Source organism: Macrotis lagotis, chromosome 2 (assembly GCF_037893015.1).
Source record: "Macrotis lagotis isolate mMagLag1 chromosome 2, bilby.v1.9.chrom.fasta, whole genome shotgun sequence".
Taxonomy (NCBI): domain Eukaryota; kingdom Metazoa; phylum Chordata; class Mammalia; order Peramelemorphia; family Peramelidae; genus Macrotis; species Macrotis lagotis.
Genome location: NC_133659.1, coordinates 257,171,075 through 257,189,549, shown reverse-complemented (window position 1 = coordinate 257,189,549; position 18,475 = coordinate 257,171,075). Strand labels below are relative to the sequence as shown.

The following is an 18,475-nucleotide window of genomic DNA, read 5'->3' as shown; positions in this document are numbered from 1 at the left end:
TTTTGCACTAATAAGATTAATGCTGCCAAAATTAGAAGGAAAGCAGAAAGCTGGGAAACAATCTTTACAACTAGGAATTCTGATAAAGGTCTAATTTCTAAAATATATAGGGAATTGCATCAAATTTATAAAGTTACAAATCCCCAATTGATAAATGGTCAAAGGATATGAATAGACAGTTTTTAAATGAAGAAATTAAAGCTCTCTGTATATTATCATATGAAAAAATGCTCCAAATCATTATTGAATAGAGAAATGTAAATTAAAACAACTATGAAATATCACCTCACAACTATCAGATTGCCTGAGATGAGAAAAATGGAAAATGATCAATGTTGGAGAGGTTGTGGGAGGACTAGGACATGAATGCATTGTTGGTAGAGTTACGAATAGTTCCAACCATTCTGGAGAGCAATATGAAACTATGTCCAAAGATCAATAAAAATGTTCACATCCTTTGATCCAGCAATTCCAATTCTACACCTATGTCCAGAAGGAATTATTTTATTTTATATTTTATTTATTTAAGACAATGGGGTTAAGTGACTCACCCAAGGTCACATAGCTAGGCAATTATTAAGTGTCTGAGGTAGAATTTGAACTCAAGTCTACTGACTCCAGGGCTGGTGCTCTAAGCATTGAGCCACCTAGCTGCCCTCAGAAGAAGTCATAAAAAAAGGGAAAAATTCTACATGTTCCAAAATAATCATAGCAGCTCTTTTTTGTAGTGGCAAAGAATTGGAAATTGAAGGGATGCCTATCAAGTTATGGTACATGAATACTCTAGGGAAGCATGGAATGAGTTACAGGATGTGTAGGATAAAAATCCACTTTAAAAAAATATAGAGACTCCTCTGGGCAAAGAAGAAAGTTTATTTATGCTTTTCTCTAGAAAAGGGCACACTCCAAGTCTCACAAAGGTAGTGAAGATCAAGGAGCTGCTCCGAGGTGACAGTCAAGCAAGATTATATGGCCTAGTGCCATTCCCCCCCCCCCCCACTCCCTCTCTTCCAACCTGATTGGTTATGATTTTCAGAGTTACAATCTTTATGTGAAAAATCTACCCAGTAACAAAGAGAATGTTTACATATAATAAAGATTTCTAATGACCTTTTGTTGTCTATCTAAATGTATTAATGTTCTGAGTATGCAAGGTCTTCTTAGTACTTATCATCAAATAAGAAAAGGCCATCTACTGTTTTCTCAATCTATCATCAAATAGGTGACTAATTAAAAATGCAAGGTTGAGGGCGGCTAGGTGGGGTAGTGGATAAAGCACCAGCCCTGGAGTCAGGAGTACCTGGGTCCAAATCTGGTCTCAGACACTTAATAATTACCTAGCCGTGTGGCCTTGGGCAAGCCACTTACCCCGTTTGCCTTGCAAAAAAAAATGCAAGGTCTCTTTTCTGGAAATATTCCACAATTTCCCTCCCTAACAAAATCGGGAGGGTGCCTGGCTGGGAATGCAAGGCCTCTCTCCCTCTTTCTTCTAAGAATAGTCTAAGAGTAATAGTCTGTCATTGTTTTAATGATTTTTAACCTTGAGAGGATTTCACTCGGAATATTAACTCTTTTTTTTAGGTTTTTTTTTTTTTTTTGCAAGGCAAACGGGGTTAAGTGGCTTGCCCAAGGCCACACAGCTAGGTAATTATTAAGTGTCTGAGGCCGAATTTGAACCCAGGTACTCCTGCCCCCAGAATATTAACTCTTAAGAGGGAATATTCCACTCAAGGATCTGTAACCAAGAGAACATTGTACACATTAACAACAACATAATGTGATGAACAACCTTGATGGAAGCAGTTTAGCTCAGCTGTTCAGAGAACTAGGACAACCATATTAGACCAGCTATGGACAATGTTATTCCCATCCAGAGGAAGAAAAACAAAACAAAACAATGTCCCACCCAAAAAATCCTTCAGAATCTGATGAACACTTTATTAAAATGATCTCTTATGTATCTCTTTCTCTTACTCCTAATTCCTCATAGCAAAAATGACTAATCTGTATACATGTTTATCACAAATATGTATGTTCAATGCTAATCTGACTATCTGCCACTGAGGGGAGGAGGGTAGGAAGGGAGGGTGGAAGCAGTTTGTAACATATGGGAGGCAGCTAGGTGGCACAGTGGATAGAGCACTGATCCTGGAGCCAGGAGAACCTGAGCTTAAATCTAACCTCAGACTCTTAATCTTTATTAGCTGTGTGACCTTGTGCAAATCACATGACTCTATTGTTCCAACAACAACAAAAAATAAACACAACTAGGTCAGATGGAAGAGTAATTATATCATCAGAAAGAATACTCATAAAATTAATTTTTGCATTCCTATATGGAAAGATGATACATATAACTTATAAGAACTTTATCCTTAATAGTTCACTTTCAGGTGAAGTTTACATAGATAGAAGGCATGAATGTGAGTTGAACATGTTGGAATGTTCTCCACAAAGAATGAGGGGCTGAGATGAGGAATGCCCTAGTAGAATGGGGAAGATAAAAGTAGAATGTGCAAAATTTTCCTGCATGAAAGATATGTGCAAGAACAAGATTTTATTATGGAGAGGAAAAAGAACTAACCACCAAAGCTAATACTGCCCTTTCTCTGGCCTGTGCTCAGAAAAGGAAACAATGGCATAGAATGTAATCAGGAATTAAAAATTCAGAAACTCCCTTCTCAGGCTTACATGCAAAAGGCATAGACATCTCACCATCTTTTTCTGTCCTTTGACTGACTGGGGGTGAGGGTGGAAGGTTGGGGAGAGCAAAGGGAGGCCTTGATGCATTCTTATCTGAAATATGAAGGGAGAGAAAGCATGTACAAAGAAAAGGGTTGTACAAGGTTTACCACTCATTTTTATCACCACAAAGGGGTGACTGCTCCAACAAGAGTCTCTTCTCCTGAGCCTCAATCATCAGGAGGCAATCCCAAACTCTGGAGACTAATCTATAAGGTGTCAGTACCCAAGTCTACTTCTATGAGATAAGCTCTGTTGAGTCCCACTTCTGGACTCTTTCAGGCTTCCCCCAGCGAACTTTTGAGGAGGAGGGGCAGGAGACAAGGATGACAAAGGAGACAAGTACTCCATCAAGATCTCTAAGTGCTCCATTTATTCACCGGAATACAAGTGCTTAAGTATCCTTCCCAGACCCTAATCCACTCCCACTCCTGTGGCACTTAGCAAAACAAGGTTCTGATGCTTAAAGGCACAGATGATGACAATTTACAGTATTCCCAAACACACCAGTCCCTAACAGTGCCCTTCAGATGCTTGCAAAAAGATCCATACGGTATATCATTAAATTTATTGGGAGGGACTCATCAAATTGAGCAGGAGCTATCAGATTGGCTAATGTGATGAAAAAGGAAAATGTTCAACATTGGAGAGGACATGGGAAAATTGGGAATTGTAACTGATCCATTCTGGATCCATTTGGAGCTATGCCCAAAGGGCAATCAAGCTATACATACCCTTTGATAGGTCTTTATCCCAAGGAGATCATAAAAAAAGGAAAAGGACCCACACAAATATTTCTAGCAGATTTTTTTTTTATGGAAGCAAAGAATTGGAAATTGAGGAAATGTCCATCAATTGGGAAATGGTTGAACAAGCTGTGATATATGAATGTAATAGAGTACCATGTACTATAAGAAATGAACAGTTCAGAGAAAGAATTGCGGAGTTTGAACAAAGACCAAAGATTATTACCTTTAATTTAGGGGAAAAATCCATTATCTTATTATGTAATTTTGCTATCTCTTATACTTTATTTTTCTTCCTTAAGGATATGATTTCTCTCTCATCACATTCAACCTAGATGAATGTATACCATAGAAACAATGTGAAGACTATCAGACTACCTTTCTGTGGGGGGTGGAGGGAGGGAAGCAAGATTAGGGGAAAAGTACTAAAACTCAAATAAAATCTTTCTTAAAAAAAGTAATGATGAACAGATGGATTTCAGAAAAAAAATTTGGAAAGACTTAACTGCTGCAAAGTGAAGAGAGCAGAATCAGGAGAATATTGTACACAGTAATAGCCACATTTTGCACTGATGAACTTTGAGTGATTTAGCCCTTCTAGCAATACAAAGACCCAAGACATTTCCAAAGGACTCACGATGGGAAATGCTATCCACCTCCAGAGAAGGAACTGATGGAATCTGAATGTAGAGCCAAGCATTCTATTTTTAACTTTATTTTTTACATACTTTTTTCCCCTTTTGATCTGTTTATTCTTTCACAATATGATGAATATAGAAATATGTTTTATATAATTGCATATGTATAACATCAAATTGCTTTCCATTTTAGGGAGGGGAAAAGGAAAGAGAAAAATTAGGAACTCAAAATTAAAATAAATGTTAAAAATTGTCTTTACATGAAATTGGAAAAAATAAAATACTGTTTTTAAAAAGTGATCAGGAACTCCCCTGTTGTTGTTCAGTCATTCTACTCCTTGTTACTCCACTCCACTAGAGGGGTTTATCATTTCCTTCAACTTATTTTACAGATCAGAAACCTAAGGCAAACAGGATTAATGACTTGCCCATTGGTCACATAGATTGAAACTAACTGAAGCTACATTTGAACTTAGATCTTCCTGACTCCAGGTCCAATAGTTTATCTACTGTGCCACCTAACTACTCAACCCTCTATTATATATATTACACTAAAAGGAAAGCAAACTTTTGAGTGATTTTTTTTTTTAGGTTTTTGCAAGGCAAATGGGGTTAAGTGGCTTGCCGAAGACCACACAGCTAGGTAATTATTAAGTGTCTGAGACCAGATTTGAACCCAGGTACTCCTGACTTCAGGGCTGGTACTTTCCACTACGCCACCTAGCTGCCCCTGAGTGATTTCTAAAAGTACTTAAAACTCTGCTAAGATTTTACTGATGCCCTTTTTCTTCACATAATAGTCTTTTTTCCAAATCAGAGCCTATTTAAATTCTCCCTTGTGACAAAAATTACAATTAAAAAAAACCTGATAAAGAATTCATAACTCACAATGTTATAAACCATTCTGTCCTAGTGGTCTCTCACTGTTGTGCTATGATGGATGAAGTATATTTTATTATCTCTTTTCTGAACCTTCATTAATTTTTCTGTCACTCAGAGACACTAAATAATTGTAATCACCAATTTTAGTCTTAGAGAACATAATAAAATGTTACCTTTCATTAGAAATTTGGGCACACTCCTGGTATTTAATGTTGTATCCAGTTCCAACGTACTCATTGTGTTGGCTGATTTTGCTTAATTTTTTTTGTTGGTACAAGGAAGTATTTGTTTTAGGGGTTGGGAAGTAGACACATATCTGGAAATGACTAATATAAAAACAAAGATATATATCAACAAATCTTTAAAAAAAAAATCCTGCCTCCCATCTCTCTTTTCTCGAGTTTTTTTTTTTTTTAGGTTTTTGCAAGGCAAACGCGGTTAAGTGGCTTGCCCAAGGCCACACAGCTAGGTAATTATTAAGTGTCTGAGACTGGATTTGAACCCAGGTACTCCTGACTCCAGGGCCGGTGCTTTATTCACTGCACCACCTAGCCACCTCTATTTTTTTTAATTTAATATTTATTTTCATTTTGTACAAATAATTTTTTTATACATTAATAAAATATTCTTGTTTAAGAGTAAACAAAATACCCCCTCCCCCCAAAATATAGACTTGCTTGAGCGATAGAGCAGAGAGAAAAAAATTGAAATTAAAATTAAAAAAATAATAGTAATAATTGTAGGTATGGCCAGGTGGTGCAGCGGATGGAGCACCAGCTCTGGAGCCAGGAGCACCCAAGCCGTATCCAGCCCTGTACACCCAGCTGTGTGACATGCAAGCCACCCTAACCCCACTGCCCTGCAAAAACCAAAAAAAGAAAAAAAAGACCCCAAATAAAATAAAATAGTAATAATAGTAGGGGCAGCTGGGTGGCGGACAGAGCACTGGCCCTTGAGCCAGGAGCACCCGGGTCCAAATCCGACTTCAGACACCCAACGATCACCCTGCTATGTGGCCCCAGGTAGGCCACCCAGCCCCATTTGCCTTGCACCCCCCAATAATAATAATAATAATAATAATAATAATAATAATAATAATGTGCTTCAGTCTGTGTTTCAACACCAACAACAACTCTGTTGCAGGTGGATCACCTTCTTTATGATAAGTCCATCACAAAAATAACTTCCATATTTTTCCACCATTGCCATTGCTGATCGCAACTCCCTCCATTTTTACTTCTCCACTACCATGTGCTATATTTTCTCTCTCCTTTCACTGACTTTGCTGTAGGGTAGCTGAGTAGTGCAGCAGACAGATCCCTGGTCCTGGGGCCAAGAGGCCCTGAGCCCCCACACCACCCCTTAGGCCCAGCATCCACCTGGCCCTATGGTCCCGGACAAGCCTTCCAATCCCAGCCCCTTGCAAGAAGTAAAAAAGAAAATGTGTTATATCTGACCACTCTCTCCCCATGGTCCATCCTCACCTTCATTCACATCTCCCCCTTCCCCCTGTCCCCCTTATCTCCTTCTTATTCCAGATGTCTATACCCCATTGAGTATATATTCCTCTCCTAGCCACCTCTGATGAGAGTGAAGATTCCCTCATTCCCCCTTGCCTTCCCCCCTTCCATAACATTGCATTAGCTCATTGTAATAAAGAAAAGTCTTATTATATGAAAAATCTTGGCCTATTTCCCCTCTCCTTTTTCTTTCTCCCATTACATTTCCCTTTTTTCTATTGACTCCATTTTTACACCATATTTTATCTTGGAATTCAGTTTTCTCCTGTGCTTCATCTATAAAATCTCCTACCTGCTCTGTTAATTGAGAACGTTCATATGAGTATTATCAGTGTCATTTTTCTATACAGAAATACATGCAGTTCATCATCATTAAGTCCCTCATATTTTCCCCTTCTCCTCCCATCTCTATGCTTCACCTGAGTCCTGTATTTGAAGATCAAACCTTCTGTTCAGCTCTGGCCATTCCAACAGGAACATTTGAAATTCCTCTGGTTCATTGAAAGTCCATCTTTTTCCCTGGAAGAGGACATTCAGTTTTTCTGGGTAGTTGATTCTTGGTTGCATTCTAAGCTCCTTTGCCTTTCTGTATATTATATTCCAAGCCCTACAAGCTTTTTATGTAGTTGCTGCTAAGTCCTGTGTGATCCTGACTTCAGCTCCATGGTATTTGAATTGTGTCCTTCTGGCTGTTTGTAATGTTTTCTCTTTGACTTGGGAGTTCTGGAACTTGGCTATAATATTCCTGGGGGTTGGTTTTTTGGGATCTCTTTCTCGGGGGATTGGTGGATTCTCTCCATTTCTATTTTGCCCTCTGCTTCTAGGATATTTGGGCAATTTCTTGTAGTGATTCTTTGAAAATGATGTCAAGGCCCTTTTCCTGATCATGACTTTCAGGTATTCCAATAATTTTAAAATTATCTTTCCTAAGTCTGTTTTCCATATCAGTTGTTTTTTCAATGAGATGTTTCACATTTTCTTCTAATTTTTCATTCTTTTGGTTTTGAAGTATTGAGTCCTGATTTCTCATAAAATCATCAATCTCCCTGAATTCTGTTCTTTGTCTGAAGCATTTGTTCTCCTCATAGAGTTTTCTTATCTCTTTTTCCATCTGGCCAATTCTGCTTTCTAAAGAATTCTTCTCCTCAATAACTTTTTGAACTGTTTTATCCATTTGACCTAAGCTGGTTTTTAGTATGCTATTTTCTTCAGCATTTTTTTGGTTTTCTTTGACTAAGCTGCTGACTTCATTTTCATGTTTTTCCTGCCTCTCATTTCTTTTCCCAGTTTTTCTTCTAACTCCCTCATTTGATTTTCAAAGTCTTTTTTGAGCTCTGCCATAGCCTGAGCCCAATTTCTGTTTTTTTCTTAGTCTTTAGATGCAGGAGCTTGTGCTTCTTCATCTTCAGACTGAGTGTTTTGATCCTTCTTGGGCTCATAGGCAAAATATTTCTCAACGGTGTTCCTCTTTTTTCTCTGCTTGCTCATTTTCCCAGCCTTAGCCTGTTTTTGGGGTGCTTCCTGAGCTTTTGGGACACTCTCACAAAGATGGCAGTGTGTGAGGCTCTGTCCTCCATCCTGGTCTGTGAATGACCATAAGCACCCCCCTCTGCCACAGGGCTGAGGTGGGGGGGGCCCTGCTGTTCTATGGGGGGCCTAGACTGCGATCAGTATCTGAATATGGTCTGAACCCCAGAGTCCTGTTCCAGGGACAGAGGACAGAGCTCTGCAGTCTCTTTCTCTTCACTCCCCATCCTAGGTTCAATGGGCTCATGCCATGGGGACTCCTGCTTACATGCTCTGCTTCTGTTTCCTGTATCTGAACTGCCTTGGCCAAGCTGCTTGCTGTGTGCCCTGAGGGCCGAGCTTCACATGCTCACTCTGGCAGAGGTCCCCCTGCTGATCCCCCAAGTTGTGCCTGATGCTCCCCCGGGTGTAAATCAGGAAACTGCCCCGGCTGCTGTGAGCTGCGGCTCCCAGCACCCTGGGGCTGCCTCTGGGAGGCTGAAGTTCTTTCTTTCTGGCAGGCCACCCCTCTGGTGGGGCCGCCCCTCCAACACCGGGGGAGCAGAGCCTTTCTGCTCTTCTCCAGGTTACCTTGAATTGGAGAACTGCCTCACTGGGTCCCTCTGTGGGTTCTGTCTCTCAAAAATTTAGAGTCCTTAGTTTATAAGTTTTATGAGAGAGCACCTAAGACAGGATCCTCTCTTGACGTTGTCTTGGCTCTGCCCCCTCTTCTCTCTATTTTGTCCTTCATACTGATAAACCTAAAAAAATTTAATATATTACTCCTATGATCTTTTTTTTTTTTTTTTTTTTTTTTTTTTTTTAGTTTTTGCAAAGCAATGGGGTTAAGTGGATTGCCTAAGGCCACACAGCTAGGTCATTATTAAGTGTCTGAGGCTGAATTTGAACTCAGGTACTCCTGACTCCAGTGCTGGTGCTCTATCCACTGCCTCACCTAGCCGCCCCTTCTCCTGTTGTCTTAATATTTATTACCTACTGAATAAAATATCTTGATATTGAAAGCCATTCAACATCTGGTTCCATCCTACCTTTCATATATTTCCTTTTTAAATTAAAAAAATTAAATTTTATTTATTTGTTTTTCCAACTATATGCAATGGTAGTTCTTACCAATCATTTTTTTTACAAGGTTTTGAGTTTTACATTTTTCTTCCCCCCTCCCTCCCTTCTCTTCCCCCTCCTCCTTGCAGAAAGCAATCTGGCTATATCTCCTTTAGCTTTCTTTCAAGAATTCTATATTCCTCTCATTTCTCAAGTGAAAAATGAGCCTCCTAAAATGTCATTACTCTTTGCCTACTCTTTGTCTAGTTAGTATATGCATTTTAATTATATGTGTACCTGTGATAATCTCCAGTTAGACTGTAAGAAAGTAGGATCTATGTTATATTGATCTTTGTTTCTTTGGTTATGAATACACAATAAGTTTTTTTTTTGTTTTTGTTTTTTGCAAGGTTTAAGTGACTTGCCCAAGGTCACAGAGCCAAGTAAGTATTAAGTGTCTGAGGTAGAATTTTAACCCAGGTCCTCCAGATTTCAGAGAGTTTTAGGTAGATAGCTCTTATCATGTTAAACAAAAATCCACTTATGCTTTCAAGTGCTTTTTGTAGGAATGAGTGTTATAGTTTATTCAAAAGCTATTACTGCATCTTTTGATATAATTTTTGTTCTTTTGTTATTGACATAATTATGCTAAGAGTTTTCCTTATGTTAAACTATCCCTATATTCCTGGTATGAATCCCACTTGATTACAATGTATAGTGTTTGTTTTTTGCAAGGCAATGGGGTTAAGTGACTTGCCCAAGGTCACATAGCTAGGTAATTAGTAAGTGTCTGAGGCTGGATTTGATCTCCAGTCCTCCTGACTCCAGGGCCAATACTCTATCCATTGTGCCACTTAGCTACTCCCAGTGTATAGTCTTTGTTATAGACTCCTACCTAGTATTTTACCTAGGATTTTTGCATCCATAATTCATTAATGAAATTGGTCTATAATATTCTTTCTCTGATTTTGATCTTCCTGGTTTAGTTATCAGTAACCTATTTGTTTCATGAAATGAGTTTAATAAAACTACTTGTTGCCTATTATTCCAAATAATTTAATTAATATTGGAATTAGTTGATCTTTAAATGTATGGTAGAATTCATTTACAAAATGATCAGTCCTGAAACTTTTTTTTAGGAAGCTCATTTATAGACTGTTCAATTTCTTTTCTAAAATAGGTTTATTTAGATTTCTATTTCCTCTTCTGTTAAGCTAGGCAGCTTATATTTTGTGAGCATTTTTCCATTTTATTTAAATTGTTAAATCTATTGGCATATAAGAGGCAAAAGAACTAATAATTGCTTTGATTTTATCTTCATTAGTGATATATTCATCCTTTCCATTTTTGATACTAGTGATTTGATTTTCTTCTCTTTTTTAATCATATTAACCAATGATTTATCTGTTTTATTGTTTTTTCCACAAAACCAACTCCTAGTTTTATTCATTAATTCAATGATTTTCTTACATTCAATTTTATTGATCTTATCCTTTAATTTTTAGGATTTCCAATTTGGTGTTTAAGTGGGAATTTAAAAATTTTTTTCTAGTTTTTAAAATTGAACACCCAATTCATTAGTTTGCTCTTTCCCTATTCTATTGATATAAATATTTAGAATATAAATTTTTCTCTGATTAGTGTTTTTTACTTCATGCCATTAGGTTTGGTAAATTGCTTCATTATTATCATTTTCTTTAATAAAACTATTTATTGTTTTATGACTTATTCTTTAAGATTAGCTTAAAAATTATTTTTAACAAGCCAAAGATTTCCACTTCATCCAATGCCATCTCCAGTCATACTGATCCATTTTTGGCCACTGGACCCAGATATCTCTGGAGAAGAAAGTGAGAGTGGTGACATTGCACAGTCTTCTTGCACAAAATGTTATGACATCACCCTCCTGATGTCATGGTCTTCTTTGAGAACAAAGGACAAACAACAAACAACATTCTGTAAGATTAGTTTATTTAGTCTCTAAATTTTAATTTGTATTACATTATGATTTGAAAAGGATACATTTAATAGTTCTGCTTTTCTGATTTTAGCTATATAGTTTTTATACCCTAATATATATTATAGTCAATTTTTATAAAAGTTTCATGTAATGCTGAGAAAAAGGTATATATTCCTTTCTATTTCTATTTAATTCACTCCAGTTATCTAGCTATTCTATTTAGTTAATCTAAGAGTCTATTCATCTCTTTTTGACTTCTTTATTATTTAATTTTTGGTTAGATTTAACTAATTATTATGCCTAAAAGGTTTTAAAACTGTATCCCAAAGATATTAAAACAAAAAAGGGAAAAGGATCTATTTAATATAGATATTTATATCAGCTCTTATTGTGTAGCTAAAAATTAGAAATTGAGGGGATGCCCATCAATTGGGGAATGGTTAATAATTTTTGGTATATCATTGTGGATTATTATTGTTCTACAAGAAATGACAAAGAGGATGAAGTCAGAAAAACCTGAAAGTCTAACATGAATGATGTAAAATGAAGTGAGTTGAAACAGAACACTGTACATGACAACAGCAATACTGTAAAATTAATAGCAGTGAATGACAACTATTCTCACAAAGACAGAATCACCAAAGAAGCTTACTATCCACCTCCAGAGAAAGAACTGATGTTTGAATGCAGGCATGCTATTTTTCACTTTCTTTTTTTTTACTTTCATTCTTTTTCTTTCATTTGAGCCTTCTTGTACAAAATGACTAACGTGGAAATGATTTCACATGTCTAACCTATGTTGGCTTGCTTACCATCTCAGAGAGGGGGGGAGAAAGGGAGAAAAGGAGGGATAGAAGAAAAACAAATGTTAAAAAATTATTTTTATATGTAGTTAGGAAAATAAACTATTATATATTAAAAAAAAATTTAGGGGCTACTAGGTGGCGTAGTGGATAAAGCACCGGCCTTGGAGTTAGGAGTACCTGGGTTCAAATCTGGTCTCAGACACTTAATAATTACCTAGCTGTGTGGCCTTGGGCAAGCCATTTGCCTTGCAAAAACCTAAAAAACCCCAAAACAAAACAAAAGATTTATCTAGTTCTGAGAGGGAAAGGTTGAAGTCTCCCACCTTTACAATTTTGTTATTTATTTTCACCTGTAATTCACTTAACTTTTCCTTTAAAAATTTAGATGTGGGTGGCTAGGTGGTATAAGTGGATAAAGCACCGGCCCTGGAGTCAGGAGTACCTGGGTTCAAATTCGGTCTCAGACACTTAATAATTACCTAGCTGTGTGGCCTTGGGCAAGCCACTTAACCCTGTTTGCCTTGCAAAAAAAAACAACAACCCCCCCTCCAAAAAATTTAGATGCTATTAGAGCATTTGGTGCATGTTGGTTTAGTATTGATATTACTTCATTATCTATGGTACCTTTTTTCTGTTTGTTTTGCTTTTGTGAGGCAATGGAGTTAAGTGCCTTGCCAAGGTCATACAATTAATAAGTATCAAGTATCTGAGTTCACATTTGAACTCAAGTCCTCTTGACTTCAAGGCCAGTGTTCTATACACTGGCCCACCTAACTTCCCCTGGTACCTTTGATCATATTATAATTTTCCTCTTTTAATTAAATCTATTTTAGCTTTAACTTTGTCTAAGATCATGATTGCTATCTTTCTTTTTTGCATCAGCTAAAGAATAATAAATTCTACTCTATCCTTTTATTTTTACTCTGTGTATCTTTTATTTTCAAACAGTTTTCAAACAATGTATTGTTTACCCTGGAGTCTGGAGGACCTAGGTTCAAATTAGACCTCAGACATTTAATAATTACCAAGCTTTGTGACCCTGGGCAAATCACCTAACTTCATTGCCTTGCAAAAAAACAAAACAAAAAAAACCCCAATTTATTGTTTGATACTGATTTGTAATCCTTCCTTCTGATCATTTCCATTTTATGGGTGAATTCATCTCATTCACATTCAAAGTTATAATATCTAGAGGTGCATTTCCCTCTATTCTACTTTTCCTAACTCTGTTTATCCTCTCTCTCTCTCTCTCTCTCTTTACTCTATCCCTTCTCTATCCCTTGATCTACTCTACATCTAATTAATACTGCCTCTCTAATCCACATACCTTCTAAGAATCCCTTCCTTATCCTTGGCTCCTTGTCTTCCCCATCCTTGTAAGGGTCATTCCTTCATTTTCTCCTTATCCTCCTCTTTCTTAATCTGCATCTCCTTCTAATTCCTTTATTAGTTCCTCCTTTATCCTATTCTCTCACCCTCCTATTTTTTGAGAAGACTTTTACATCCTTTTAGATGTTTGTTGTTCTCTCTTTAGCTGAATTCTTATGAGAATAAGTTTCTAGTACTGTCATTATTTACCCCTTTCTGTGTCTACTGTAATAATCCATTTATTTGTAGAAAAATTGTTTGTATGAGATAATTGCTCCATTTCATCTCTACCTCCTCACTTTTCTTTTTTTAGAATGATCCCATCATACTCAACTCACTCCAAACCTTCTATTTGTATTTCTTCTTTCAAACTACCCAAGTAATAATGACATTCTTAAGAGTTACAAATAATGTTTTTTCCATATAATAAGTAAAAAATTTAATCTTATTCCCTTATAATTGGTCTTTTTTAATATTAATTTACCTGATTCTTGTGGGTCACATTTTCAATTCATTTCTAGGATTTTCCTCACAAATACCCACAAGTTCTTTCACTAATTAAATATCTATTTTTTTTCCATGCAGATTATACTTATCTTTGCTGGATAAGTTATTCTTGGTTGCAAACCCAGCTCTTTTGAAAATAATGTTCCATGCCTTTTGTCCTTTTAATATAGAAACTGCTAAATCTTTTCCTTACTCCAGCTCTACCATATTTAAATTTTTTTTTGTTGTTGTTTGTAAAGTTTTCTCCTTGATCTGGGAGCTTTGAAATAGTTATTATGTTCCTGTGAGTTTTCATGGGCTCTCTTTCAACATGATAGGTAGATTTTTTTTTCAATTTCTTTTACTTTCGGGTTTTAACATTTGAGGGTAATTTTCTTTAATAATTCTTGAAGTATAGTGTCTAGACTCTTTTTTTTATCATAACTTTTAGATAGTCCAAGAATTATTATATTGTTTCTCCTTGAACTGTTCTCTAGAATCAGTTGTTTTTTATGGTTTATTTATTTCCATATCATTACAATAATCTTGTTGTGAAAGTAAACTGAAAACTCCCCCCCCCCCCCCCAGCCAAATGATAGAGAAATCTCAAGAGAAATGAAGTGGGAGAGAAAAAAAAAACCCTAGACTTCAGTCTGTGTTCAGATACCATTGAGTCTGTCTCTGGGATGAGTTACCTTCTTTCTCATAAGTCCATCAGAGAAGGTGCTTCAATATCTTTTCCCACAGTCAAAGGTCAGTTGTTTTTTAATAGGTCATTTCCAATTCTCTTATGTTTTTTCATTCTTTAGATTTTTTTGGTTTATTATTTCTTGGTGACTTATGAAATCATTAGATTTCCTTTTGCCCAATTTAATTTTTAAGAAGTTATTTTCTTGAATCTCCTTTTCCAATTGGTTAAACTTCTTTTCATAATTTTCTTATTCTTATTTTTATACTTAAATTTTCCTCAGCCTCTCTAATTTGATTTTTAAATTTATTTTTAAGTTTTTTGAAGAAGTCTATTTGGTCTTGTTACAATTTTATAATTTTATTTGAAGTAAATGTAGCTGTTTTAACTTCATTATCTTCTGAGTGTGAACCAAATATTCTCTGCCTATTAGTTACATGACTGGGTTCTTTATCTTTTGCTTACTCATTTTTTTAATGGTTTATTTCTAGACTGGGGGGATGATGTTTCAAGCTCCAAGTTTTGTACTATTGCTTTCTGAATTCTATTTGGAGGCCTGACCTTATCTGTTCCTGAGCCACAACTAGGGCTCCCAGCAATGCTCATAAGTTATCTTTAGATAGATAGCTACTTTATCTCAATTTTTAATTATTTCTTTTACTCTTAAGTTCATGTTGAAGTATTATTTTAAATTATTTATGGGGGAATTTGGTAGAGTCAGGTAATTTCTTGCTTTATTCTACCATCTTCCCTCATTCTGTATTGTGGCTGTACTTACTCATGTCTGCATCAGTTCAGATAGGTCTTTTCGTACTTCTCTGTATTCATATCTATTCATCATTTCTTACAGCATAATAATATTCCATTATATTCATGAACCACAATTTGGTTAGCCATTCTCCAATTAATGGGCATTTACTTTGTCTTCCCAAGCTTCCTTGGAACTGTTCTCTTCATAATTTTTTTTAGAGTTATTTTTTTATATTTAATATTTATTCTCATTTTGTACAAATAATGTTTTTTTTAGGTTTTTGGGTTTTTTTGCAAGGCAATGGGGCTAAAGTGGCTTGCCCAAGGCCACACGGATAGGTAATTACTAAGTGTCTGAGACTGGATTTGAACCCAGGTACTCCTGACTCCAGGGCTGGTGCTTTATCCACTGCGCCACCTAGCCACCCTGAAATAATGTTTTTTTATACATTAATAAAATATTCTTGTTTAAGAGTAAACAAAATACCCCCTCCCCCCAAAAAATATAGACTCGCTTGAGCAATAAAGGGGAGAGAAAAAATTAAAATAAAAAAATAATAGTAATAATTGTAGGTATGGCCAGGTGGCACAATGGATGGAGCACCAGCCCTAGAGCCATGAACACCCGAGCCCACATCTAGCCCCATACACCCAACATCACCCAGCCGTGTGACATGCAAGCCACCCCCAACCCCACTGCCCTGCAAAAACCAAAAAAAAAGAAAAAAAAAGACCCAAAATAAAATAAAATAGTAATAATAGTGGGGACGGCTGGTTGGCACAATGGATAGAGCACCGGCCCTGGAGTCAGGAGTACCTGGGTTCAAATCTGGCCTCAGACACTTAATAATTACCTAACTGTGTGGCCTTGGGCAAGCCACTTAACCCCCCCATTTGCCTTGCAAAAACCTAAAACAAAAGTCTCTTCATAATTTTTAAAAATTATTTTTCCTCATCATTTTATTTTATTTTAATTCCAAATTCTTTCCCTCTCCTCTCACCCCTTTCTCCACCCATTAGGAGGGCTTTTACGTCCAATAATGACTTTTAAATTATTTCAAAACCTTTGTCCCTCAAGCACCTGGTATACCAATTTATCATTTAAAAGTTTTGAATAAAAATATATCATATTAATCCATTTATATCTTGATTGTTTTAAGGACAAGTTGAGGAAATAAATAAAAATAATAGTGTCATTTCCATCACAAAAATGTGACAGTGGTGGGAAGCTGGCCCACAACAGGATATGAGTAAGGACAGAATTCTCTTAGACTTAGCTCATAACTAGTTTGCTGGGCTGATTTGAAGTTCTGCTTTCCTTCTAAGACACTTCCTTTTCCTCTGACTTCCATTTTCAGATTGCAAGCTGAAAAAAAAGATAATCCCAAGAATCCATGCCACATTGTCCTCTTTATCCTTGTGAGACCACTACTGTGATTAAACACAACTGCTCTGTTCTATTGTAGAAGAGAATCCATGTTAAAACATCTCAGCCTGTTGAGTTATTGTGTTGATAAGTTGTGCTCCCAAGTGATTTCCAGACATCAGGTTGGAAATAAAGTAACTTCTGGTTAGAATGTCATGTGAGCTACACAATCAACTCATACCCTCTCCAATCTCTGACTTCAAATAAAGATAGACCTTTGAGACAAAGAGAAGAAAATCTTTTATTTAAGGACGAATTTATTGACTCTATTTGCCAGTCTGATGAAACCTCTGGATCCCTTTTATGAACATTGTTTTTAAATATATAGAATAAAACACATAAGATCAAAAAGGAAGTCATTTATATTAAAACAACTTTCAAAATATCAAAACCCAAAACAAGTTCATAGCCCAGGTTAAGAACTCTTGATCTAAAGGAATTGAGCTCAAGAAAATACTATTGGAAGAATAAAAGATCCTCATAAAGGGAGTAGGATAAGTGTTATTTAAAGCTCTATAGAAAGAAGGTATCTTCCCCCCACCCCCAGGAAGAATTCATAGTCAAGGATCAAGCTTATCTTCCATTTTATTTCATCTGCCATGGGGGCCCTTTTGGAGCCCAGATTCTTTTGCATCCTTCTCCCCCTATGTGAGCTGCCTGTCCCAATCTCCTCCTTCATTGACCCTTCCACTTTGGGGAGAGATAGGTGACTGCCTCTGCTCCTGCTCAAATAATATCTACTCCACTGTTTTCCTCTGTCTCCTAGCCTGCTCAGGTCAGAGACTTGGAGACCTTGCCAAAAGACTACACAGTCTGCTTCAAATCTTGGGATCATACTTAGTCTAGAAAGATGAGCAAAACCCTCAAAATTCCAGAATTCTAAGGAAGGTTCAGACCATTCTTCTAACCTACTCTCCAGAAGGGCTATTGCAATAACACTTGTCAGTTCCAAGTAATGCATTATTTCTATTTCTAGATTGTGGAAGAGTACCATTGGTGAATGTGATGTCAGGATCTCGAGTTGTAGGTGGTCACAATGCTGAGCTTGGAGGGTGGCCATGGACAGTAAGCCTTCAGATTATACTATTTACTAGAACTGCACATGTATGTGGGGGATCTTTAATAAATGAAAACTGGGTCCTCACAGCTGCACACTGTCTTAAAGATGTCAGGTATGTATATAGTATTAGATATTTTGATTGATTAAGGGTTTCAAGTAATGTAGAACATTTCATCCATCTAGCCCTCCCATCATTTTCTTTTTTTTGAAATCTTAGAAAAATTACATTATTATTAATTAATTAATTTATTTTAATGATTCTAAATATTTTTTCCAATTACATGCAAAGGTAGTTTTCGACATTGATCCTTTTGCAAGCTTTTGAGTTCCACATTTTTCTACCACCCTCCCTTCCTACCCCCTTCCCCATGGAAACAGTCCGATATAGGACATTCATGTTTAACATAATTCCATATTAGTTATGTTGTAGAAGAAAAATTAGAACTAAGGGAAAATAAAACATGAGAAAGAAAGTAAAAACATAAAAGAAGTTCTATGCTTTACTCCGCAATCAAAATCCCATAGTTTTTTCTCTGGACATAGATGGTATTTTCCTTAACAGATCTCTCACTTGATCACTGAACTGTTGAGAGGAGTTGCTTGCATCATAATAGATCATTACATAATGTTGCACAATGTTCTCCAGGTTCTGCTCACTTATTATTAGTTCTTGTAAGTCCTTTCATGCTTTTCTGAAGTCAGGTTGTTCATTTTTTTTTTAAGGTTTTTGCAAGGCAAATGGGGTTAAGTGGCTTGCCCAAGGCCACACAGCTAGGTAATTGTTAAGTGTCTGAGACTGGATTTGAACCCAGGTACTCCTGACTCCAGGGCCGGT

General features: G+C 36.5%; 1 protein-coding gene across 2 annotated transcripts in view; it reads left to right on the top strand.

Annotated features, from left to right (window-relative positions):
- The window catches only part of LOC141514815 (transmembrane protease serine 12-like), a 60,012-nt gene that overhangs the window by 10,062 nt on the left and 31,475 nt on the right, over positions 1-18,475 (top strand). For both annotated transcript variants that reach the window (XM_074225923.1, XM_074225924.1), the window contains exon 2: positions 17,557-17,752. In XM_074225923.1, the coding sequence (XP_074082024.1) occupies positions 17,557-17,752 (196 nt within the window). The remainder of the gene's footprint in view (positions 1-17,556; positions 17,753-18,475) is intronic.